We start from the raw sequence: 26844 nt of genomic DNA, 5'->3' as shown, positions 1-26844 counted from the left end.
TCAATCTCATATGTGTCTTGCTGACATATTAATGATTATGAGTTAAGTATAATTTTATTCATCTCTCAACCGTCTTAATTCTTAATTATTTGTTTACAGAAAAAGACATTATAGATGATAAGCTTCAACCTGTATGATTACGTGAGATGTAACTGTGAAACGGAAAAAGAAAAGAATAAAATATTGGGGATAGTTGTTAGTTTTTTATTTTTGATTTTGAAAGTCAATTTCAAAATTAAAATATGAATTTGATTTTTTTTTTATACTTAATTTTAAGTTTTCTACTCCAACTCAAAATTTTAAAAACAAAAACTAAATTTAAATTTTTGTTTTCGGAGTATAGTTAAGACATCATCGATCATTCTTCGATTACTATTTAGGGATATTCAAATTTAAATCGATTCAAATAAAAAATATAAATAGATAAAAATCAAAAATCGTAAAAAAGCTAAATATTATATATGTGTTTGGATAAAAGTCATTTGGTTCGGATTAAATTTCAAATTAATATTTAAAAAATCAATCTAAACCGTATATATAGTTATACTTATTTATTTTATATTAGTATGATATGATGTGTTAATTTATCATCGAAGGATTCTTATTTTTTATTAAAATATTATTTAGTAGTTAGATTTAATTTAGTTATTTTTACAATTTAATTTGTTTTAATCAACGTTCATTATCATTTAATAATATTAATTTTTAATATAATATATATTATATCTTCTATCAAATTTATTATTTATTAATTTTTTTATAAGAGTATGGTTCAACTTATTTCAAGAGAGTAAATTTTTTTATTTTTAGGTTTTAAATTAGATTTAATCAAATAATTAGTTAAATAAAAAGATTAATTATTCATTAGATTAGATTCAATTTAAAGACTATGATTCAAACTATGTTCAAAAAACGTACTTTGAGAGTAAGTTGAACCTCATTCTTTTTACAATATTAATAAAAAATATATTTTGTAATTTTAATATCTAAAAATCGATCAATAAAATCGCATGAAAATTGGATTAGAATGAATCGAATTTTTATAACTAATCATCCAAAATCAAACCGAACCACGAGTAAATTTTTTCTTTAAATCGGATGATTTTTTTTCTCAAAACTCATCCAAACCGCACCACAAACACCTCTACTACTATTTGATCGCCACCAACCACTAATATTGTGAAAAACTAATAAAATGAGTCAAAATTGAAACACACTAAGACTTTGATTTGTGAGACTAAACAACACTGACAACCAACCAATAGTTTCAAGCAACACAAATATCGTAGTCCACAACACAAAGAATATTGTTTACCTAATTCAATCAAACGAGTGTGTGAGGGAAATAAAAAAATTTCGATTCACTATGCTTCAAAATTTATTCAAAGAGATTACAATACGAATTAAAAAAAAGTCTTTGGAGTTCACAAACTAAACTCTATGTTCTACCTACCTAAGTGTTTTTGAATCTCTCAAACTCTCAACTCTCAAGATATTTGAAGTGTTTCTCAAATTCCTTTATAACCCAAAAGAATGTCAAACCACAAGAATATAGTCTTAAAAAATTTCTACCATTTGTTTATGATTAGGATTACTATCTTATGATGATATGACCCATTGATAAATATGTCCGTAAATAAGCTTGTAAAAAAATGACACTCATTTGAACTATCGCCATTACCCGACCTTTGACTCGTTACCGTCCGGTCACCTGCCATCGTCGATGTCACCAGTCAGTTGACCTTTGTCGTTGTCGGACGACCGACCGCCACCACCAATCAGAGGACCTCTATCGCTGTCAGACTCTACTGCGTCGCCACATCGCAATCGTCGTCGCTGATCAGTCGGAGCCATTGCCAATCAGATATCAGAGAAGAGGACCCCACCACCATTAGTCAGACGACCTCTATCGCCAACAAACTCCTATATGTTACGATATCGCTCATATTGTTGCCACATCTTAATAGAAAAATTGGTTGTCCATGAAACATGTTTTTCCTCTCTTTTCTCATTGAATGTTTTAAGACATATTTCAATAATCAAATATTGTCATCCATTACATTGACCATCACTCCAGCGATCGTCGATGACCACTCTATCCAACTTTGATCATCAATCTGACCGCCCGTTACCACCACCCAGAACCACTAAACCACCACTTTGACCATCTCCAACCACTATTGATTATCATCACTAACCGTTGTCGACTACCACCACTCTAACGACCCGGAATCACCACTCTAACGATCAGGAATCACCACTCCAACATACATTGACAACCATCACTTTTAACCGCTATTATAAAAATTACTATTAACCAAATATATTATAAACTTAATAATATATGAATTATTTCACAGACCTAATATATATTTATCATAAATATTTATTTTTAAAATTAATTTTGATTTTGAAAATTTAAAATTTTAAAAAATTTAAAACATAATGAGGTCTTATTTTACTAACAAATACAAATCCTTTTTACCAAATAAGATTTAACTAGGAACACCAATTAAAAAGTCATAAAATCCAAATTTTACTTAACATTAGAAGAAACATTTCAATGTAAGTTTAGAAAAGAACCGTCAGTATCATTGTAGAATTATAATGAAATTCACGTATAAACCATCAATCGAATTTCTATCTAACATCCAAATCATAGCTGCAATTTATGTATGACCAGGAGACCTAACCATCTTTGACAAGTGCAATTGCTACATTTAGTGACAACCATACGCTATTTCACTGTCAATGGTAAGAGAGGCAGTGGAATCAATCTCATTGTTTGGACAAATATACATTTGCTCATCACATGTATGATGTATCATAGTATATAAAACTTCATAAACACATCATCACACTGGAACAAATCAACAATTCATTATTAATTAATAAGATTAATGTTTTAAAAACCTACAAAACTGCCAAAATAATCAAACAGTAACTGATTGAACCGTCTAGTGGAGGTTATAAAATGATTGAGTGTTTGAGAGTCTCATATAACATTACATTGCTTTAAAGATATAACGGTTTCATACAAATATGGACTCTTTTGCGGTTCCTTTTACTTGTTCCAAAAGCAACACTCACTCTCTTTCTCTTTCTCTTTCTCTCTCTGTCTTCATCTTAGTCTTTTTCCCATTACTACTTTCCTTTACTCCCACTACTCCACGTTTTTCCATTCTTTTTCTTGTTATATATAACTAACTAATTTCATTCTATTAAGACAAAACAAAACACCAACGTTTTTATACAACAACTGCAACCAAGATTCTTCTTCTAACTTCTTTTAATTTATAGAACCTTGTGACAATGCTTTCTTTTACATGGCAAAGAAGTTTTGCCTTCTTTAATCTGTTTCTTGCAGTACTTGTTGCAAATTCCACCTTTTGCTTTTCTGCCAAGGTATGGAATTTCACAAAGTATATATATTTTCCCTTTGGGTTATCTTAAATGCAAGTTATGGAATCTGAATTCAATGGAACTGACAGGTTTATGTCGTCTACATGGGAAGCAAAAGTAACGATCAAGATCAGGATAATATTCTGAAGCAGAATCATCAAATGCTTGTGGAAGTTAATAGGGGAAGGTAAGAATTAATGCTTGTAGTTTTATTCATCTGGAATATCCCTTTTTCTATGTCGTTTCAGATATGTGATTTTACCTTTTTTATGTAACAGTATTGAACAAGCAAAAGCTTCACATATTTATAGCTACAAACATGGTTTCAAAGGCTTTGCAGCAAAGCTGACAGAAGAACAGGCTTACCAAATTTCAAGTCAGTGAAACTTTCATCTTCCTTAAGCTTCAATGTTTAAAGGATCCTATCATTTTTTTTATCATTTATTTAGTTATTTGGTTTGAATTTCATCAGAAATGGAAGGAGTGGTTTCTGTGTTCCCCAATTCTAAAAGAATGTTGCACACTACTCATTCATGGGATTTCATGGGACTTTTGGATGATGAAACCATGGAGAATATGGGGTACTCAAACAAAAACCAAGAAAATGTTATTATTGGTATCATTGATACAGGTGAGAAGTCTCACTTTTACAGTAAGGTGGTACCTTTTTGATAACTTCTATGTAACTAACTATCCCTTCATTCTCACGTACAACATGTACCTTTTCTTAGAAGTCTTATGAAAACATTTATTAGTCGGTTTTCACAAGTATTTACACACTTTATTTAATGCTTTAGAAGCAGAAGTACATATTTATCCCTTTACTTTTATGAATAGCAGTAAAAGAAAAGCATGACTAACAGGTTTTAGTCATAATCACTTACCATTATTTGCACAGGAATTTGGCCAGAATCCCCAAGCTTTAGAGACACTGACATGCCACCAGTTCCACGCAGATGGAAAGGCCGTTGTCAAATAGGAGAAGCATTCAATGCTTCATCTTGTAACAGGTTTCTGATTGAATCACATGCTCATCACTTAATGATTTTTTTTACTTCATATGCATTATTAGGTTCAAGTTGGACCATCTTCATTGGTTAAAAATTGATGGTAAACTTCAGGAAAGTGATAGGAGCAAGATACTATATGAGTGGATATGAAGCAGAAGAAGGGTCAGACAAAAAAGTCTCCTTCAGATCTGCAAGAGACAGCGCCGGTCATGGGAGCCATACAGCTTCCACAGCAGCAGGACGATACGTCGCAGATATGAACTATAAGGGTTTGGCAGCAGGAAAAGCTAGGGGAGGTGCACCTATGGCTAGAATTGCTGTTTACAAAACATGTTGGAATTCAGGTTGCTATGATGTGGACTTGTTAGCTGCCTTTGATGATGCCATAAGAGATGGTGTTCACATTATATCACTATCTCTTGGTCCTCAATCTCCTCAAGGTGACTATTTCAATGATGCCATATCTGTGGCGTCTTTCCATGCTGCTAGACATGGAGTTCTTGTAGTAGCATCCGCTGGAAATGAAGGAACTCCTGGCTCTGCAACAAACCTCGCACCATGGATCATCACTGTTGCTGCTGGCTCAACAGATAGGGATTTCACCTCTGATATCATATTAGGAAATGGTGTTAACATCAAGGTAAACACAGATATGGTATTTAAGCATAAATTCTAATATGTAACTCTAGGGTTGGATTATAGAAAGACACTGCAATAACGCTTGCAGACTGAGACGTAAGCACAATTGGCCAAACTTTGTAATCAAATTTTGACATCTTGTGTGTTTTTTGTTTGCGCTTTTTGCATCTGTTATCTTTTGAACCATGGTTGTTGTTGTTCTAACAGTTCTCTATATCTGCCTTAGGGTGACAGTCTCAGTCTACTGGAAATGAATGCCTCCAGAAGAACAATTCCTGCATCTGAAGCCTTTGCAGGATATTTTACTCCTTATCAATCCAGGTGAAGCACAAGGTACTTCGAAGCTAGAGTTTCCTAAATATCAATGCAAATGGATGGCTTTCAAAGTTAAGTGTTGTCCTCTTTTCTACTTTTCTACAGTTACTGTTTGGATAGCTCATTAAACAAGACCAAGACCAAAGGGAAGGTTCTGGTGTGTAGACACGACGGAGGTTCAATGGCGTCAAAATTGGAAAAAAGTAGGGTAGTCAAAGAGGCAGGTGGAGTTGGGATGATACTTATTGATGAAACAGACCAAGAAGTTGCCATCCCATTTGTCATACCTTCAGCTATTGTTCGAGCGAAAACGGGAGAGAAGATTCTATCATATATCAATAGCACAAGGTTTGTTGTTTTATATTTGATTAAATACACATTTTGATATCTTCTATCTCCATTCTCTAACCATGTATAGTATAATGGTGAACAGCATGCCTATATCTAGGATTTCCAGGGCCAAGACAGTAGTAGGAGTTCAGCCTGCACCGCGTGCGACAGCATTTTCTTCCAAAGGCCCCAATTCCTTAACCCCCGAAATTTTGAAGGTTATATTCTCATTTATTAACCATCGAGTTCATAAAATGCCTTATTTTTTCTCAACTTAACCCTTGATGATTTCTTGTTGTACTACTATGTAGCCCGATGTTTTGGCTCCAGGGTTAAACATCCTGGCAGCATGGTCTCCAGCAGCAGCTGGAAACATGAAGTTCAATATTCTATCAGGAACTTCTATGTCTTGTCCTCATGTAACTGGAATTGCAGCCTTAATCAAAGCTGCACATCCTTCATGGTCTCCGTCTGCTATCAAATCTGCCATCATGACTACTGGTATAACTACCTATATATAATTATCTAGATCTTATATTACTCTATGTGGCTTGTTGAGATTCTTCTTAATCAAACATTAAAATAAATCTTCCTACTAGTTAAATTTGGTCTTCTATTTAATGCCTCAAAAATCTAGATCCTGGGAGCACTAATGGAAGTTCATTGCATAGATAGACCTTACAGTGCACAAGACTCACAAATTACTATCCAAACATAGGGAACTAATCATAAATTTAATATGCAGCAACAATTGTGGATAAGCAAAACAAACCGATTAGAGCGGATCCTGATAGAAGAATGGCTGATGCATTTGATTATGGATCAGGGTTTGTGAACCCTGCAAGAGTTCTAGATCCTGGTCTTGTATATGATTCACAGCCAGAAGATTTTGTGGCATTCCTATGTTCAATTGGTTACGATGAGAAGTCACTCCACCTCGTTACAAGAGACAACAGCACATGCGCTGGGGCATTCAAAACACCATCTAACCTCAACTATCCATCTATTACGGTCCCCAATCTTGAAGACAGCTTTTCGGCGACTCGGGTTGTGACTAATGTTGGAAAAGCAAGAAGTATCTATGAAGCTGAAGTGCTGTCTCCAGACGGAGTTAATGTTACTGTTGTACCAAATCGGTTAGCATTCACAAGAACAGGGCAGAAGATCAAGTTCACTGTGAATTTCAAAGTGATTGCTCCCTTAAAGGGCTATGCATTTGGGTTGTTAACATGGAGTAACAGAATGTCAAAGGTCACCAGTCCTTTAGTTGTAAAGGTTGCAACAGCGAGCCTTGGGCTGGTCAGATAGCAACACTTGTAAATATGTACATATTAGCTTAGGAGCTGTGAGACTCCCATGGTCGCTACAAGAACAAGCAGTCGTACACTCGTACTCATGTCCCGAACAATCTAAATGATAATTTATAAACCTAAGTTACAGCTACATGTTTGGAGAAGCAAGTGATACCAAACAAAATTCAAAGAGAATATATCTCGATCCCTTCAGGATACTTTATCACTATTTGTCAGTTGTTACAACAGAGAACACTGTTATGTAGTGTTATTGGTATTATTGTAGGTTAGTCAGTAACAGAAATGTATACTTGTGTCTGGGAGCTGGGAAGTTAAAATAGTTTGGTCACTATTGTAACATTTTACCTATTAAATATAAGAAATTGTCTACAACTTTTTTGGGTTCCAAATATAATAAAAAGTTACCACATTTAAAGATGTATTAATCGCTATGAATGTATTAATTATATGTCTGCAAACCCCAAAGTTCACTGTCCAGTGACAACTTGTTGATACTTTATAAAACAGTATATCACAATTCATAGTAAACATAGGAATCCAGATGGTGAACAAGAAATATGAACAATATGCTATAACTAAGATAATCAGTGTGATGTATTCAAACGGCATTTTAGATATTAGTGAGCTTCAGCATTTCACTTCTAAAATCATTACAGATGATTCTAATCCATCAAATTTCTAAAGCCCTTCACAAAAGGAGGCAAACATTGACTTCATTATAGGCATTACATATATAACAGCATGTAGGTGTCACGATCAGAAGATCAATTGCAATCACTACAAGTGAATCTCCGTTGGATTAACGAGACCTTCCATTACAACGAGTTGATCCAGCAACGCAATCTTCTCCTCCTCAAGGGTCTTCACCTGATCTTCAGCCTCTTTTAGCTCTTTACCTATCGCGAACCCATCATCCTCCAGCTGCAAATACTTCCGCCTCAATTGACGGTATTCACTTCCACCTGCAGAGGAGTCGGGCAACAAATCTGAATTGGAACCTTCTGGTTTCTGAAAAGACGGCGAGACTTCAGTCATTATGGGTCTTTTGGAACCCTTGTGTCTTGATTTCAATGGCAGAGGAGTCTTTCCCTCTCCGATAACAATATTCCCTTGCACCTGAAGTAAAGACGCCTTTTGGGTTGGGTTTTTCTTCTTCTTTGGCTTAATACTCAATGTATTCTCGGACAAAGGAATCCTTGGATCCTGCATTTCTCACCAATAGTCACTGCATGATAAAAAAAAACAATAACAAGTTAGCAACACACATATATCATAGAGTTAGTGAAAGTAAAACTCATTCCAATTTCGAACACATTTTCGCCGGTAAAAACAGAAAACCCGGTTTTTGGAACTAGCTCTTTGCAATTCATAAACTGCATAAGAAACCAAACTTTACGATCGTCGAAATAATTAACGTATCAAACAAACACCCCCTTTGATCTCGAACACAAAACATGATAATATCTTCTAAAAGCTACAACAAGCTAATTGGAAGAAGCTAAAATATTACCCAAAACGAAATTCAACAACCCTAGTTGGTGAAACAGAAAATTGGGGGTGAAATTGAGAGGAAGAGTGGTGAATGAAAGAGGGGAATAGAAACAAACCTTGAGAGAGTAATAGAGGTGTTTGCAATTTGAAAAGAAGAAGATAACGGAGATGAAATCTTCAGAGGTGAAAAGGAAAGGAAATTAGGGTTCGTGTGCAGAGAAAGTGAGTTGTTATGTTGTTGGTGCCTTTTGGTTGGCGAGTCACCAGGTAGTTTAAGTAACCCATGGGAAACAGATCCCCTACTTTTTCTGCTGACATCCGAAGCTAATGAATCATTGGATTATTCATTGAATAACTGAATGATTAGTCGAGCCGCGTGAATTCTGATTCAAAAAGATATTTATAAAATAAATTTTTTTGATATAGATTGTGTAAAACTTTTTCAAAAAGAAATATTGTAATTATAGAATATACAATTCTCTTTGATAAAATTAAATATAAAAGGATTCATAGTGTTTTTGGTAAAAAATACAAAGTTTAGTAGTTTTGACCAAGTTTGATTCTTAAATTTTGACAAAATTTTAAATTTGTAATTTTAATATTATTTAGTTATTATAAATATTTAATATAATTATACATATTAATAAAATTGTATTTTAAAATAGAGGACTAAAATTTTAATTAAACCAAAAAATAAATATAAAAATACCAACTCGTCTGATAAAGAAACTCATCCCAGTGAATTGGCTAGTGTCATACCCAAAAATTTGTCTTATCTTTTTATTTTTATCTGGCTTATTGCTACATCCACTTGCATACATAGTTCTCTTATTAACTATTCATTTATGTACAATCATTCATTCATATACATATTCAGGTCATAATCACTTAGGTCATTACTTCACAAGTGCATTCTTCAAATAACACCATTTGATTCAAAGGTCCTTTGTTATTTAAGTAGAATTTGCAAGCGTATGGTCATGTTGGTTCATCGGGACATTTTGATTATGGATGCAAATAAATTGGTGGATTGATCTTGGTCAAGTCCTCAGGGAAACCCTAATCCTTGGTTTTGGTTATCTGATCATGTTATCCATATTAGAGTTACCTAGTGACTAACTTAGGATTGGTTGATCGATGAATTCATGACATGACACTTTTCATTCAAGTAGTTAAGGGCATCCCATTTCAAAATATGGCAAGTTCAAGATCAAATTCAAATTCATTTTTGGAGGGAAAGCCTTTTTCTTAAACCACAAATTACACAAATATATTCAAAAAGTCACTTCATTACCAAATCATCAATTTCATTACAAAAGAGGTCATTACAAGTCATTACACAAAAATTCAAGACTTTACAAACACAAAAAATACATCTTTGACCTATAGTTGACTTTTTTGTTAACTAGTTGACCAAAGTCAACTCTATAACCCCTAATTGTAAGTCTCTCACTTTTTGCATCCTCAAGACATGTAACCTTGTGCCTTGATCTCAAGATTTCTCCAAATGACTTGACTTGCTCATTTCAACATGAACCAAAACAAATGTCATGCTTAACCTTTCAAAATAATTCTTCATACTCATTTACCAAGCCCAAACATCCTTGCAAAACATACCAAACACACAAACGTGATCAATATTTCTTTCTAACTGAGAAGCATAACAGTTGCAACTTAACTAAACTCATCTATCTAACAAAGTCCACAGCTACAACAATTAGCAGTCCATAACTAATAATTAACTACAACACATTAACCCTACATCAAGAACCAGGTTGCAGTTCAATTGAATTATGGAGAGGTTCATGATCTAGCTAGGGGGAATGATGCATCATAAAACCCAAGAGATTTACCACTTATTAAATGACCCCGATTTTGCATTTTAGGATTGATTATCGATTTGACAAGTTTCGCCCTGGAACCGACGAGTATGTCTTGGGAAGCATTGCAGCCACTAGAATTCCATCTCTTTGATCATGCAAGCAACAGACTTGGACTCGGCCTGAAAAATCACGAAGAAAGTTTGAATATGAAATTGCAAACATCATTAGGAAAATATGGTGAAGAATATATTGTAAGCACTACACCGATTTTTGAGAATTTGATTGGTTCGTCAGGAACTAATTATGGCTCCAATATTGGATCTTTGAATGTTCAGCTCGTCCAAGCCTTCATTTATTAAAATAACACATAAACGTGTAGGTAAGGTCATCATGGGGATATTGAATTCTCCTGTCAAAGCTTGCCATTATGTTGCTGTTGAATTACTTGGGCGATTGATCATTAATCCTGACAACAAAGCTTTCTTGCTATCATTTTTTCCACATATACACAAATGTTTAATTGACCTTATCAACTTACCGATCATTGATGCTCGGGCAGCTGCTATAGGTTCACTTTATAACTTTGATGAAGTTAATATGGATTACAGGTTGAAGATTGCTAGCGAGCGATGACTGATGACTGGCGTGACATAGCACTCCCGCATGATCTAGTCAGGATATCAAGGGTCAGGTCGTTAGGTGCAAATTCGGTTGCAACTAGATTTGGAAATAGGTATCAGACTTTGGGATCTACTAGTGTTCTCCAACGGCCTAGTCTAGGATCTAGATCTTCCAGTACATAATCAACACAACAAAATGGCACAATAAAAACTCGCTTTTCAGAGTTACGATTTGATGAAGAGGGTCTATTTGATTTATATGACGAAGGGCGAGCAAAAAAAATATCAATGTGTTTTTGTTGCTTCGAATATCATTAGAAACTTCTCTCTTTCATTCCAGATAATGAAGTTATAATGGCCCAAGATCGTCATTGTATGGAAACAAACTTCCAATGCATTTAAGATCATACAGTAGAGGATGGAGAACTCGTCACGAGCACTAAGGTATTTTTTACGGTGTGATAGTTGGTGACTCTGTTAGGGACTCCATAAGCAAGTCAAGCATAGTTTGGTTTGTTTCTTTGTTCTTTTTTGGTGTTTATCTTTATCGTTTTACTTGATTTATCTTTATGTTATTTATCGCATTCTTTATTTCCTTAAATATTCATATTTTTATTACTTTTGATATTTTAGCAGTGTATTCATTACCTTTAGATTTATTGACTAAATCAAAAGCAAAGCATACAAAGTAGAGTCGCCACCGCACTTCTATTTATCCAAAGGAATGGCTAGAAAGCAAACAAAAGCCTAAGAAGTTTTACAAAGAAAACTAATAAAAGGGGTACAGAGATCTGGGTAAGGGGGTAATTATGTTGTGGGAAGGTGTTAGGCACCCACAACATCCTAGGTACTCCTAGGGAACCCTTTTCACAATTTGTTGCAAAAAGTATTGTTTATGAAAGTTTATTGTGCAAACATGAGGGAAGAGGTGAGAAAAGAATGTACAAGTTTATTATTTTTGTGTTTGGATGGATGAATCCATTGCCTACGTACCTTAACAGGATCAAAACCTCGTAGTTCGGCTAAAAGATTTCCAAAAAATGAGTGGATTGATTTTAAACAAAAGCCTTAAGGTCTTTCATTATCAAAGGGAGAACACTCGACCTGAACCAACAATCCACCATGTGAGGATGGCTTCAACATACTAGTGAGGGGTTAACCCTATAATAAGTATGGAAGTCTTACAATCAACTCACTAAGGATGCGGTGAGATTTACATCAACCACTAAGATAATTCAGATCTACGGCTAATGTATGAAAATTTGATTAAGGAATGGGCACAGAGCCACAGAAACAATTGAGTGGGTTAAGTTAACCAATTAGAGTATTCACAAAATATGGTCAAAGTATGAGTTAAGTTCAATTACAATGATTATTCATGAAAAGAAGTTTGAAAAAAAAATCAGGGGCATATGGCCTAAGTTTCTAGTTTGAAAAAGAATCAGAAGTTTGCACAATTTTGGTTTTTTGGGTTTAAGGATGAAAAAGGGTTCAAGGTTAAGCATGCAAGAGGTGATGGATAAGGGACAACGCCACAAGCAGGAATTCCTTTCTCAAGATCATAGAAATGATCCAAGTAAGTTCCTTTGGAATTAAACAATACAAAGCATAAACAAATAAGCAAGTTCAAAAAGAACAAAGTTGGAAATGGGGTGCCAATAAATGGTCTTACATCCAACTCCGAAACGAGATGGGAAACGGAGTGCCAATAAATGGTCTTACGTCCAACCCCACAAAGCAACATGGGAAACAGATAGCCAATCAATGGTCTTACATCTAACTCCACAAAAGGAACAGGAAACAGATAGCCAATCAATGGTCTTACATCTAGCTCCACAAAGGAAACAAAACAGGAAATGGAGTGCCAATAACTGGTCTTATATCCAGCGCCCCAAAAGGAACAGGAAACAAATAGCCAATCAATGGTCTTACATCTAGCTCCACAAAGGAAACAAAACAGGAAATGGAGTGCCAATAACTGGTCTTATATCCAGCTCCCCAAAAGGAACAGGAAAGAGATAGCCAATCAATGGTCTTACATCTGGCTCCACAAAGGAAACAAAACAGGAAATGGAGTGCCAATAACTGGTCTTATATCCAACTCCCCAAAAGGAACAGGAAACAGATAGCCAATCAATGGTCTTACATCTGGCTCCACAAAGGAAACAAAACAGGAAATGGAGTGCCAATAACTGGTCTTATATCCAGCTCCCCAAAAGGAACAGGAAACAGATAGCCAATCAATGGTCTTACATCTGGCTCCACAAAGGAAACAAAACAGGAAATGGAGTGCCAATAACTGGTCTTATATCCAGCTCCCCAAAAGGAACAGGAAACAGATAGCCAATCAATGGTCTTACATCTGTCTCCTCAAACAAATCAAACAACAAATGCAAAAAAACATATGCAAATGCAAACACAAGCAATCACATCAATCAATTATCACACTCTATACACAAGCAAGAGGCTCAGACAAAGTTGGGCTTTAGTCAAGGGGTCATATCAATCTCGACAAACAAGCCAAATCTGTAAGGGGTGTTTTTGAGCTCTTAACCGCTAACATTGAGAGTTAGGGTGAAGCTGATGAAAGGAAATGAGGATTAGACCTCATGCTCTTAACCCTGGCCTGGGTGAGCTTGAATCAAAAAAGGTGTGGGGATCCAGAATGAGGGACCCTATTCCACATGACTGACTCTATACAAGATTTTGGGTGTTTATTCAAAAGCTTCAGCACGTAGTGCGAGCATAATGAAAGACTCAACTGATTAATAGGGGATTGATTGCAAATCCCTTCTATCTGTCAATTGCCTCTTCACTTAGGAGGACTTAAGTAACATGCCTCGACAAGGAGTTCTTTAGCACAAATATAAACAATCACAGACATTGCCTCTTAAGGAGGACTTCAGCCAAATGCCTGCCAAAAGAAACGACAGGGCTTCCAGACTACATGGAGTTAGAGAGGTTACCTAAGTGGTATACCAACCACAAGCAAAGCAAAGCTCAAGTAATGAGCTAAAAGCGACTAATGTACATGTATGAAAAGCCAAACAATCAGTAGGATATTCAGACAAAACAACCAACAGACAACAACAGTGGTTTCCAATATGTACAACATGTAGGCCATAAAAGGCAATCACTCAAGTGAATTCACCACTAAAGGACCTACAACACAATCAAAATTAGTTAACCAAAGTAACTTGCATCTCAAGTAATGAGAGCATATCATCCATTAGAACTAAATGCTTGAACCTGAAATACAAAGCTCAAAAGGTGAGTACAAACCACTAGTGCAAAGACTAGGGTCAAAGGCAAAGCAAAAAGTCAAAACAGAAGTTGATATTCAACATGAAGCACATTTATTCAAGTAAGAACATGTCCTAAAAAGGACCAAGTCTAAATCAATAGGCAAAGCCATCTAATGAACAAGATAAGGCAGAGGCAAGCAAGATGATCATAATTGGACATCAAACATAGAAAATCCACATTAAAACAGAAATGAATCCAATGATCATGAAAATTTATATGTGCACACAACATGTTAAACACAAGCATCATGCAAAAAATTAGAATCAGAAAAGCTCAATTGACATGTGAATGAAAATGCACAAGTATGAGATCAAGAATGTGACACCAAATGTTGCACAACATGTCCATGTGTCTAAAACAGTGTTAGAGAATGGTAAAAATGCCAAACAAAATCCAAAAGATCATGTTATGTGTCATGAATGAGCATGTCAAATTTCAAGGCAATTGGAATAAGTATGAGCATTTCACAAGTCAAAGAGCATAACATGTCACATTTGCATCATGTTCAAATAATAGTTCACAATTAAAAATCCAGAAATGATAAAATCAGGAAATCAACATCATAAAATACTAGACATCAAGATGAACATGTGAAAAAAAGAATGGATTAAATTGGACACATATTCTATTTTTTATGATTTTTTTGAATTTGATGAAAATAATGGAATAATGTGGAAACATGTAGAAAATAATAATTGAAATGAGAAATTGGAACAATGCATCAGCCATGGTTTGAACTCAAGACATGTAAGTCATCATAAGCGCTAGCATAAAACAAAATGGAAAATCAAAGCAAGCAGAACGCTGGAATCGAACTGAGGACGCTGAGGTTACAAGCGCGTTTCAATAAGTGAAACGCAGCGTTCCACTAATTGAGTTGGCATGCCAACTCACAGTCAACGCGTACGTGGAACAGGTCAAAGAAACGGGAGCCAATGAATACGCCATGCAGAAGCCACGCCAGCGCTTATAGGGCAAAACCCTAGCGCTTTTGCAGACGGTGGCTTGGACGGTGGTTTCCACCGTCTTCCTCAATGGAACCGGTGGCGCTACAGTAACATCATAAAAAAAATCCAGAAACGCGCATACGATACATGGGTCGAAAGATCTTTTCATGAGGAATATGAATCCAACAATGTCTAATCCTAATTCATCACATAATGGACGGATCGATCGAAAACATTTTGCACATACAAACTTTAAACCTTCATATCTCACTCAATATTCATTCATTTTAAAATCTAAAAGCATCAGCATAATCAGCATGAAAAGATCTCCAATATCATGTGCATAAAATGAAGAATTAAGAGATTCGAAATCCAACCTTCTTAAAGAGCAGTGGATGAAGACAGTGGATTCAAGAGCTCTAATCCTCCAGATCTCCTATATCAACCTTGTAGTGAAGCTTTATGCACGAAATATGACTTGAAAAAGCTTGGATCTTGATCAATTTGAAGCTTCCATGTTCATCTTCATGAGCTTGATGTGCACGAATCTTGGCCAAAATCTTCAATCCAATGCTTGATTCTTCATCAATCACACTCAATGAACACAATTATGCAGTAAAATCAATGAGTTGTGTGCAAAAATTTGAAGTTTCAATTGAGAGAAAAATTTGGAGGGAAAGAAAATTTTAGATCTAGAATGTGATTGTTCTAAAATTCTGTTATGATTTAGGTTTTATACCATGTACTAATCATACTGAAAATGTAATTAGGCATTGGTTAATTGGAGATTAATGAAAATGAGGTGCATGACCAAAATTAGTAAAAACACCTATGCATGGCAAGGCACACGTGAACAGTGCACATGCATGGCTCAAATGCTCTTAAAATCAACCAAGGAACACAATGGCAATGGTATTTTTCATGTATGATCAATAGAATTTAAATTCTCCATTTTCCCTCCAAAATACACATGCATGGGCAAATGATCATATGAATAAATTTCATGCAATGCAATGTTGGATTTGGAAAATATAGGTCACAAGGAGCAAATTTCAAAAAGAGGGACTCAATTTGGAGTTTTGGATCAAAAGTTATGGCATTTTGAAGTTCCAAGCACACTTTGCAATTATTGGATCATAACTTCTCAACCATTCATCAGATGATCATGATCTTAGACTTTTTGGAAATGGGAGAGAGAGATCTTCAACTTTCATGTTGACCAAAAATTCATTTGAAGCTTCTTTGATGTTGTAAAGTCAAGTTGAATATGGACCAAAAACTTGCCATTTTTGGAAACTTGAAATTACAGGTCACTTTCCATTTTGGGAAACTTTTGATTTGACTTCAAAATCTTCAAGCTAGATGTTTGACATGATGAATAGACCTTGTTTGAGCATGAATGGGATGTCTTAAATCATTTCCCACACCTCAAAGCCTTCAATTGACTGCACAGTTGATTGAATGGTCCTCAGATGACCTTGACAATGCCTGATGATTTTGAGCTTCAACCACTTGGGGAATTTGCTCCAAAATGAATCTCTAGCTCATATAGGCTCAAGATAATGACATGTGGTCCTCATACCAAGAAAATACCATCTGCTCTTGTACAAAGGAAAACCTTGAATTGCCTGACTTGTGGCTACTTAGACTGCAAAATAAATGTTAGATGACATATTTTTGGTACTTTTGGTTAATGATTAAAACAAGAAAAGCAATGATATACAATGCAAGCAATGCCTAGTGATCTCAAACCACTCACAGGAGATCCCCACCCAAAGGAAAGGAAGGCAAGATGCTCAAAGATCCTTGAGGCTATGCAATGCTATGATATGATGCCATGAGGGATCTTAGGGACAAAATTGGGGTCTTACAGATGCCCCTATTTAAGGTCATTCCAGCCGGAGAAATGAAGGTTAAAATCTTCATCTCGACGCGGTAGGATGGGCTTAAATAATAACAAAGAGACAAATTTTGGTCCCTGAGAGACCTCATGATGCAAATGTATGAATGCAAAACAAACAAAACTCTGTGGGGATATGGGTCCACAAAGAATAAAAGAAATCAGGAGAAAAGACAATCCATTGGAGTAATACACTCACTAGGAATACAGAGACTCTAACAGGACTCTTATGGGGATAAAAACGAAAAAATGCATGAGCAGGACACGACTTAGAATTAGGGGACTTTACTAGGGAGTAAAGGACTCACAGTTGGGGAAAGATTTCCACAGGAAGACAAATCCAATGGAAAGACTCAAGCTGACTCAAAGATGCGTGTATTGGGGAAAACGCCAACATAGCAAAACTATCCACAAAGGATACTTCGGATAAAAATCCGGACTCGGACTGGGGAAAGAGCTGACAAGACAACTCTGCCGGGAAAATGCATGTATTGGGGAAAACGCCAACACAACACAAGAGAAAGATCACAACAGAAATACTCTGATGGGGAAGTCTTAACAAAGGCTCTCCAGGGGAAGCAAAAGGGGTGAGGTGTTACCAGCTACTGGGTAACAAGCTCAAAGAGACATGTGATCTGAACACCGGTTACTGGGTGAAAGAACAACACGCTCGGGAAGAATGAATATCTAAGACCGGTATAAGGGTGAGAGATATCAATCAACCAAAAACATCTGAGGAAGACCTGAAAAGGTACATCAACTCAGGAAAATCTGACTCCACAGGGGACCAAGGTCATAATAGAGAGCAGAAAGGAAGGAACACCAGGGATACCGGTTACTGGGTATATAATAGGTGACCAACCAAAGCGTGAATTGGGGTTTACTTCCAAAACACTCATCATCAGAAAGGAGGGCTTGAAAAAAGCAAATCGACTTACAGGATGGACATTCGACTCCACAAAGGGAAAACGAACCTTACTCAAATGGGGAAGGACAGAAGGCTTCAACCAAGGAGCGCAGGAGATATATTATCCATTACCGTCAGAACATGGATAGTATACTCGCATGGAAGGAACACCAGGGATACCGGTTACTGGGTATATAATAGGTGACCGACCGAAACGTGAATTGGTTTTTACTTCCAAAACACTCATCATCCTGAAGAAAGCTAGAAAAGCAGACTTGTTTATAGGATGGATATTCGATTCCAAAACAGGAAATACGAATCTTACTCAATTGGGGAAAAACAACAAAAGACTTCGACCAAAGAGTGCATGAGATATATTATCCATTACCGTCATAACGTGGATAGTATACTCGCATGGAGGGAACACCAGAGATACCGGTTACTGGGTATATAATAGGTGACCGACCAAAGGGAGAAACAATCATTATCAACAAAGGATAAATGAGAGGTGACTCACAGGGGATAAATTGCAAGCATACGGTAATTATCCAAACAAATGGGGAAATATCAACATCGAATACTGGATGAAGATAACCGCAAAGAGGGGATTACATCTACCGAATACTGGGTAGAAAACTACGGAAAAGGATATTCGATTCCTAAAACAGGAAATACGAATCTTACTCAATTGGGGAAAGACCAAAAGGTTTCGACAGAAGAGTGCATGAGATATATTATATATTACCGTCAGAACGTAGATAATATACTCGCATGGAAGATTATCCATAACCGATTACTGGGTTAATAAAGGATAAATCGACCGAAGGAGAAAGGCATCGGGATACCAAACTAGGTATATAAAGATGACCAATCAGGGAGAACCAATCGTTACCAACAACAACAGGGTAGACGAAGGATAACTCACTGGGATGAATTGCAATCAAAGCAACTATCCAAAAGAAGGGGAGCAACCCGCTGGGGATAAAATTGCTTACTCAGAGCAATTATCCACAAAAAGGGGGAAAGACTCGCTGGGGATAAAATTGCTTACTCAGAGCAATTATCCAGAAGAGGGCAAGGAATATCAATATTGTAATACCCCAAAATTTACCCTTCATTTTTCTTGGAAGCGTGAGATTGTGTTTCACATTGCATTAGCATCATACTAGGTCATACTCATTGCATACTACATCAGTGACTTGGGAGATCGAGGTTTTATTGATCACTCCTTAACAGAAGGAGACTACACAGAGAAAGACTGAGAATTGAATTTCATTCTCCAAATATACAAGTCTCAAGGGGTCCCATATGTCTTATTATGGTCCTCAGTTCATCAGTGGAAGATTCAGAGCTCTCAGATGGTGTATATGGATTTAATCAGAAATTAGGGTTTCATGGCTACCTGCAACAGGCAAGGTTTGGTTGGAAGTGAAAGGGCTCATTCATGTCATGATTATAGAGGCATCTTGGCCTAAGAAGATCCACAATTATCACAGAAAGATCCATTGGCAATCAGTGCAATCAGATCCTAGTCATTATTGCCCTAAAACTAGGGTTTGGTATAAAATCGGTTTATTTCTGATTCTTTGAATGAAACTCATTTCCATGGCCCTCCACATGTCCACAAGGATCTACATGCAAAAAATCAGCTCTTTATTTGAGCCAGAGGTGCCTCAATTGATCAATGGAATCGGGAATTAGACGGTTTGGGAAAAGTCAATTGTGGGTCAAAAAGTCAACTCCTGACATTTTGAAGGTGGAATCCCAAAATTCATGCCCAACGAAGCCCACATGTGAAATTTGATCAAGATTGGATCATGGATTCACCATTTAATCAAGAGTTGGAAAAGTTACTAAATGTGGAAATGTTTGACTTTCCATTTAAGGCAAGTTTTTATGGTTTTTGCATCCACTTTAAGCCAATTTTCCATCAAGATGCAATCTCCATTTGAGAATTTCTCCAACATGAAAGTTGTTCCTCTTGTTCCAAGCTTTCTAGAGATATATAGTTTGTTTCATTTGGATTAAAATTGAGAAAGTTATGCTTGGTCAAAGTAGGACTTTATTTTAAGACACTTAGAAAATTTTCCAAGTCCAAAACTTGCAAAATTTGTCAAGACTTATGGGCCAGATTTCTTGCACTTCAAGGCATCTTATGGAAACACTTTCTTCATGACAATTGTACCTTGTTATGCCCTCTTCCACATCCTTTTGGAATCACCTCATTTGGATTATTGGTTTGAGAGATGCATCCATCTAAAGTTGGCATCATGAACTAAACTTTTGGACAGCATTTAGGCCAAACTGGCCCAACTGTTTTTGCAGCCTTGAAACCTGAACTTCATGGCTATTTTCCATCCCTTTCCACTCATCATTTCAAGATATGTTCAACATGGAAAATGCTAAGTTCCATGCCCTCTTGCTACTGCTTTCATTGCCTTGCCATTTGGTCACACCATCATCAAGATACATAGTCCAAAAGTCACTCATTTGAACTTATTTTCAAGCCTTGCCTTGCTGCAGCCAGACCACCAAAATCGACCAGCCACATGCTTTTCCTCATTTGATCATGTACTTTTGGTTCAACTCACTTAAACCATGCCAAAATAAGTCATTTCCTAATACCACCTCACCTTGCCAAATTTGTTCCAAATGCACACAACTAAATCAAATTGGACTTAACCCCTTAAAGACACTTTGAACCAACATATATAAACCAGAAAAAACCTTAATCTGAGGGTGGTGGCTGCCATTTTCGTTTGAAGCAAAAGCAAGGCAAGTGAACAAAGTTGCTCTCCCTCCATTTTCATTCCACAAGCTTTTGAAGTAAAAGCACCAAGAGGCAGCTCTCTTTCCTCTTCCACTCCTCCAATACCAAGGGACAGTGGATTACTTTTCCACTAGGTACACTTGTGCTCTTCCCTCCATGAATAATATCTCATGCTTACCATTATGCTTTTCTATTGTTGTTTTTTTTCATGCCACCACCATGCTCATCATCATGCTATTTTGCCATGCTCATATTTTGTTCCATGCTTGTGTACATTGCTAACCATATGCTTGTTTGTTTTGTTGAGTTTTGTAAATGTTAATTTTTCTGATCACACTTGTGCTCATGAGGCCATCTTGCTGTTCATATTTCTTTATGTTAGAGCCATCATTTTCACTAAAACAAAATACCATGATGTTCTTCTTGCTTCAAACCCGAACTTTGCTTTTTACGGCATGGCATTTGGTGTACCATAGAGTGAGAAATGTTGTTTGGAAAGTAGAGGAACTTGCTCGCGTTTTCACGTTTTGTTTGCTGGTTGTGCATGGATTTTAAGAGGTTTTCTGGTTTTGCATGGAAACGTGTTTGTGGCGCGATCTGGACCGCTAGATCGCGTGTCCAGTTTCCATCATGTCCGTCCGTTTTCTTTTTGTCCTTTTGTGTATTAAGTGGGAGCTGACCGGTCCAAATTAGGTCACATGCATTTTTTTTAATGTCACATTTTTATTGCTGTCACACAATTAAATCATGTTGGATCTGGGCCTCACGCGCACTGCTACCAGCACCCCCCCAGCTTGGCCCATTTCCATTATTTCATTTCATTTTTATTCATTTTTTTTATTCTGTTTTGATTTAGTTAATAAAAAATATTTTATTTATTCCTAAAAATACCCAAAAATATTTTTTAGCTTCCTTAATGTGTTATTTAATTTAGGGTTAAATACACTTTTCCCCCCTGTAATGTTAGCGAGTTTAGGATTACCCCCCTGTAAAAATATTTTTTGTAAACCCGCCCTTATGTTATGTAGATTCCTTCATAGAACCCCCTAATATCCAGGTGGCATGGAATCTAATAAGAGGTCCTACACCTGGCATATTTTTAATTTTGTTAAAGTGATTATGTGTCATTTTACACTTTTTAATTTCAAATACCCCCTTAGAAAATTAGGGTTCTGAACATAGCAGGGAAGACGAAGACGAAATTTCCAGGGGAAGACGAAGACGAAGAAGAAGAATGCAGGGAACGAAGCAAACGAGAAAGACGACCGCAGTGAAGACGAAGATGAAGACAACCTCAGCGAATACGAAGAAGCGATCCAGCTCAGTGAAGACGAGCTCAGTGAAGTGTCCAAAGTCCGAGGTTAGTAAAAATTTGAAGTTCATCAATGTCGTAGGGTAAAATTTTGAAATCAACAATCTTTGACATGTGGGTATAATATATTGACAGGATTCACAACACTTTAGTGTTACACTCCACCATGGGGGTGAATTTTACAGGGTTTTTGAAGAAGAAATTATATACAGAGGGGGTACGGATACGACAGTTAATGGGATACATGTTTCAAATTGGAACATGGATAACATTGAGAAGTTGTTGAGTAGGTTAGGGTATAAGGCTGATTGTGTTAGGGTATGGACAAAAGTTTTAGAAATTCAAGATGGTTTTTTTCTGATTAGGAAAGATGATGATGCTGTTGATGATTTTGCTCTATACTTTAGTGCAATGAATGTGAAAGGAGATTTGTATGTTGAACATAGTACTGGGAACATGGACCCTGCTGATAGGGAACCTAAATGTGTGAATGATGATGACCACCCCCCTGATAATGGAATTGATGGGTTAGATGAGGAGAAGGTAGAGGGGTTAGATGACAGTGAAGATGAAAGAGCTACTGCTTACTTTGATGGTTTTGAAGGAATAGATGTTACTAAGCCTATTAGGGAGGAGCCCAATAACAGTATGGAGGAGCCCAATAAGAGTATGGATTCAGATGATGTATACTATAGTGATGAGTTGAATAGTTCTGACCCAGATGATTCTTGTGATGAAGAAAGGCCCAAGTATGCTAGGTTTAGGAAAGAGCATCTAAACAAAGACTTTATATTCAAGTGGGGTATGGAATTCAACACACTTGATGACTTTAGGGCAGCTATCCGTGAGTGGTCAGTGCTTAATGGGAGGGAAATTTCTTTTGTGAAAAATGAGGGAGATAGGGTAAGGGTGGTGTGTAAGCATAAATGTGGGTTTTTAGTCTTATGCTCTAAGGTGGGCCACAAGGAGACTTTTGCTATAAAAACACTTGTACATAAGCACACATGTGCTAGGGTTTTGAACAACAAGTCTGCTAGCTCAAAGTGGGTGGCCAAGCATGTGGTAAAGAGGATGCAAACTTCTGATACAGTCAGGATAAGAGACATCATCCAAGATATGAGGCAAACATATTCTGTGGGTATTATTGTTGCAAAAGCATGGAGGGCTAAGCTAATTGCCAAGAAGATAATTGAAGGTGATGCTGACAATCAGTATACTTCCATATGGAGGTATGCAGAAGAACTAAGAAGGGTAAACCATGGCAACACTGTGAAGATAAATGTAGAAAGACCTAGTCCATCCATACAACCAAGGTTTGGGTCATTTTATTTCTGTTTTGATGGCTGTAAGAAAGGCTTTGTTCATGGATGCAGACCATTTGTGGGGGTTGATGGATGTCACTTAAAGACCAAGTATGGTGGACAGTTACTTATTGCTGTAGGCAGGGATGCTAATGATCAATACTTCCCTTTGGCATTTGGTGTGGTTGAAAATGAAACAAAGGAGAGTTGGAGATGGTTTATACAACTACTAATGGAGGACATTGGTCAGGATAGAAGATATGTATTTATCTCTGATCAACAGAAGGTATGTATTTAACTCTATCTTTCTGTTGCAAATTATTCTATTCTCTAAATGTTGAAAAAATTTCTATTTTGTATCAGGGACTTGTGGCTGTATTTGAAGAATTGTCTGATACTATTGAGCATAGATTATGTCTTAGGCACTTGTATGCTAATTTCAAGAAAAGGTTTGGTGGAGGAGCCCTTATTAGAGATTGAATGATGGGAGCTGCTAAAGCCACATACGATCAGGCATGGGTCCAAAAGATGAATGAATTGAAGAATGCAGATCCCAATGCTTGGACTTGGTTGATGGCTGTTCCTACCAAAAGCTGGTGTAAGCATGCCTTTTCTTTTTACCCTAAATGTGATACATTGATGAATAATATCTCAGAGTCTTTTAATGCTACCATTCTAGCTGCTAGGGACAAACCTATACTCACAATGTGTGAGTGGATAAGAAAATATCTGATGAATAGGTTATCCACCTCTGCAAGTAAACTAGAAAATTGGCCACATAAGGTGATGCCAATACCTAGGAGAAGGTTAGATAATGAGGTGTTCAATAGTGGTCATTGGTTGCCAACATGGTCAATTGCTGAGACTTTTCAGGTTACACATAGTTACAACACACATGAATTTATTGTTGACATTGCTAAAAGGTCATGTAGTTGTAATTTTTGGGAATTAGTAGGAATTCCATGTAGGCATGCTGTAGCTGCTCTGAGTTATAGAAAGCAAAACCCTGATGAATTTGTTGATGCTTGTTACACAAGAGAAAAGTTTGCACTATGTTATGGATTTTCAGTAAGTCCAATCAATGGTCAAGATATGTGGCCAGAAGTTGAGATGGAACCACCTCTACCACCTGCATATAAAAATGGTCCTGGTAGACCTAAGAAGATTAGGATAAGAGAAAGTGGAGAGGATGGTGCAAGGAAGAGAAGATCTGGTGTTGCATATAAGTGCACCAAATGTGATAATTTTGGTCACAATGCTATGACTTGTAAGGCTACCACTCAGGATCCCAATGCACTTAAAAGAAAGGTAATTCATTGTGATATACATTTTGTCTTACATTCTACATTCTGTCTTACATTCTTCATTGTGATATGCATTGTGATGACAACCATACATTGTGTCTTACATTGTAGAGAAAACCTAAAAAAGGACATGTGCCAACTGCAACTGATATGCCAACTGCAAATGATATGCCAACTGCATCTGATATGCCTGCCCCAACTGCAACTGATATGACTGTTCCAACAAATGTGCCTGTTCCAACTGATCCACAGCCTCCAACTGATATGCCTGTTCCAACTATTATGAGTCAAACAGGATCTAGTGTGGCTGCCTCAATCACAAAACAATCCAGAAAAAGGGTTGAAAAAAAACCTATCATCAAAAGAAGGCAAAGTGAGAGGATCAAGTTGAGTTGGTTTAAAAGACCCATAACAGGTGAAGGAATATCTAGTGACAAACCAATTACCCTACCAGAAAATGAAGACATACCCACTTCAAAATGAGGGACTGATTATTATGTTTCTGCTATGTATTTTGTAATCCTTTTGGAAAACTCTTTTGTAATGCCAACTGATCTTTGAAGACATGTATTTTGTAATCCTTTTGTAACAAACATATGCACTTACTGTGATGATCAATTCTAATGTATCAGTTTAACATTATTGGTGTGTATTGTCTATAAAACACAATGGCTAGTCTGTCACATTTTTTTCTTGTTTTTCATAAACCATGAATTCTGCAGAGAGCCATGGCTAGTCTGTGCACTAATCTTACAACAAAACCATGAATTCTGCAGGACCTAAAGAAAAAGCCAAAGTATTTAATTACATTCACCTTGAATTCTGCACTGAAAAAGTTTAAGAGATAGACTACATTAATATATTTCAATTTATTTATATGTTTACTATGTCATATTTTCTTTAGAATTACTGACTATAAAATTGTTCTGTAGTTTTCTGATGATTTTGCAATTTTGCTCTTTCATTATGATATAACTTTTTTCTGTCATTATTGGTAGATTGAATGCTGAAAGTTTAATCAAATAATGATGCTGCACTGACAGTTTAAGATTGATGAACAGATTACATTTCATTGATGAACACATTACAAGTTCAACATTACATTGCTGAAAAACACTAATGACATAACAATTACATGACAGACTCATTAGACTAACTTAACCATAGCTGCTATCAACATCCATGACAGACCAATTACAAACATTAACCATAAATTTTTCCTCTTTTCCATTGCAATCTTTTTCTTCAGTTTTTCTAACTTGTTAAGCTTTCCGACTCTGCAATCTATCTCCTCAACAATCTCTTTAGCAAATTCAATCAAATAAGCCTTGTTGACTTCACATTGGCGGCATCCGGACGGATTGGTTTCTTTCACTGCAAACTCACTGACCAAATCATCCCACAAAAATAAACCGCACCCATTCTGCAATTTGAGACAAACACCACCAACAATTAATTTCGAAATCAAACTCAAAATAATAAAATGCTTCAAAATTGCTCACCATATAATTCCTGCATTTCCAAAATTTGCGACCGGGGTTTTCAATTGACTTGGAGACCAACAACTTCATGGTTTCATTGCATCCACATCTTGGTAAGCCGTTTCCAACTTCACTCGTGGAAGATGCCTTGCTGCCACCCATAACCCAGATGAAGGGGACACGGACGAAGATGAAGAGAGGGATGGATTTGGGGTAGGGATGGATTTCACGAAGAGAGAGAGAGGGATGGATTTGGGATAGGGATGGATTTCACGAAGAGAGAGAGGGATGGATTTGGAACCCTAATTTCTAGTTTATGCCATGCTGGAGACCTAATGAAGATTCACATGTGAAAATAAAAAAATTAAAAAGCCACGTCTGAAATAAAAAACCAAGATTCCATGCCACCTGGATATTAGGGGGTTCTATGAAGGAATCTACATAACATAAGGGGGGTATTGAAAAAATAACTTTACCAGGGGGGTAACCCTAAACTCGCTAACATTACAGGGGGGTAAAGTGTATTTAACCCTTTAATTTATTTTAATTTTTTATTTTCGTTTTATTTTATGTTAATATTTTATTTTGATTATTTGTTTCAAATAGGCCATTTTAACACACTTTTTTTCATAAATTTTATTTTCTTGCCTTAAAATTATTTTTAACTTCTGAT

General features: G+C 36.4%; 4 protein-coding genes across 4 annotated transcripts; 3 read left to right on the top strand and 1 right to left on the bottom strand.

Moving 5' to 3' along the window:
- Nucleotides 1–3059: 3059 nt before the first annotated feature.
- LOC127119950 (subtilisin-like serine-protease S) lies at nucleotides 3060–7434 on the top strand. The gene is made up of 11 exons (XM_051050322.1): nucleotides 3060–3405; nucleotides 3492–3589; nucleotides 3681–3778; nucleotides 3875–4033; nucleotides 4301–4412; nucleotides 4524–5052; nucleotides 5278–5372; nucleotides 5472–5714; nucleotides 5800–5914; nucleotides 6008–6197; nucleotides 6442–7434. The coding sequence occupies exons 1-11, from the start codon at nucleotides 3313–3315 to the stop codon at nucleotides 7002–7004; spliced, it is 2295 nt and encodes a 764-aa protein (XP_050906279.1). The 5' UTR covers nucleotides 3060–3312; the 3' UTR covers nucleotides 7005–7434.
- A 14621-nt stretch (nucleotides 7435–22055) lies between these two features.
- LOC127123544 (uncharacterized) lies at nucleotides 22056–23866 on the top strand. Its single transcript, XM_051053754.1, has 3 exons — nucleotides 22056–22133; nucleotides 22221–23672; nucleotides 23750–23866. The coding sequence occupies exons 1-3, from the start codon at nucleotides 22056–22058 to the stop codon at nucleotides 23864–23866; spliced, it is 1647 nt and encodes a 548-aa protein (XP_050909711.1).
- Nucleotides 23867–23980: 114 nt separating this feature from the next.
- On the top strand, nucleotides 23981–25228 carry LOC127121504 (uncharacterized). The gene is made up of 2 exons (XM_051051993.1): nucleotides 23981–24694; nucleotides 24802–25228. The coding sequence occupies exons 1-2, from the start codon at nucleotides 24026–24028 to the stop codon at nucleotides 25171–25173; spliced, it is 1041 nt and encodes a 346-aa protein (XP_050907950.1). The 5' UTR covers nucleotides 23981–24025; the 3' UTR covers nucleotides 25174–25228.
- A 505-nt stretch (nucleotides 25229–25733) lies between these two features.
- LOC127121503 (uncharacterized) lies at nucleotides 25734–26571 on the bottom strand. Its single transcript, XM_051051992.1, has 2 exons — nucleotides 26193–26571; nucleotides 25734–26113 (listed from the first exon to the last, which is right to left on the bottom strand). Exons 1-2 carry the CDS (start codon nucleotides 26331–26333, stop codon nucleotides 25838–25840), a joined length of 417 nt encoding a protein of 138 aa, XP_050907949.1. The 5' UTR covers nucleotides 26334–26571; the 3' UTR covers nucleotides 25734–25837.
- Between the last annotated feature and the right edge of the window lie 273 nt (nucleotides 26572–26844).

Source organism: Lathyrus oleraceus, chromosome 2 (genome assembly GCF_024323335.1).
Source record: "Lathyrus oleraceus cultivar Zhongwan6 chromosome 2, CAAS_Psat_ZW6_1.0, whole genome shotgun sequence".
Taxonomy (NCBI): domain Eukaryota; kingdom Viridiplantae; phylum Streptophyta; class Magnoliopsida; order Fabales; family Fabaceae; genus Lathyrus; species Lathyrus oleraceus.
This window is presented reverse-complemented; position numbering and strand designations above follow the sequence as displayed.

Coding starts and splice junctions, on each gene's coding strand:
- LOC127119950 (XM_051050322.1), top strand. CDS start 3,313: ATGCTTTCTTTTACATGGCAAAGAAGTTTTGCCTTCTTTAATCTGTTT. Junction 3,406..3,491: donor CCTTTTGCTTTTCTGCCAAG/GTATGGAATTTC, acceptor TGGAACTGACAG/GTTTATGTCGTCTACATGGG. Junction 3,779..3,874: donor ACAGGCTTACCAAATTTCAA/GTCAGTGAAACT, acceptor GAATTTCATCAG/AAATGGAAGGAGTGGTTTCT.
- LOC127123544 (XM_051053754.1), top strand. CDS start 22,056: ATGAAGACAACCTCAGCGAATACGAAGAAGCGATCCAGCTCAGTGAAG. Junction 22,134..22,220: donor TGAAGTGTCCAAAGTCCGAG/GTTAGTAAAAAT, acceptor ATATATTGACAG/GATTCACAACACTTTAGTGT. Junction 23,673..23,749: donor TTATCTCTGATCAACAGAAG/GTATGTATTTAA, acceptor ATTTTGTATCAG/GGACTTGTGGCTGTATTTGA.
- LOC127121504 (XM_051051993.1), top strand. CDS start 24,026: ATGAATAATATCTCAGAGTCTTTTAATGCTACCATTCTAGCTGCTAGG. Junction 24,695..24,801: donor CCAATGCACTTAAAAGAAAG/GTAATTCATTGT, acceptor CTTACATTGTAG/AGAAAACCTAAAAAAGGACA.
- LOC127121503 (XM_051051992.1), bottom strand. CDS start 26,333: ATGGGTGGCAGCAAGGCATCTTCCACGAGTGAAGTTGGAAACGGCTTA. Junction 26,114..26,192: donor GGAAATGCAGGAATTATATG/GTGAGCAATTTT, acceptor CTCAAATTGCAG/AATGGGTGCGGTTTATTTTT.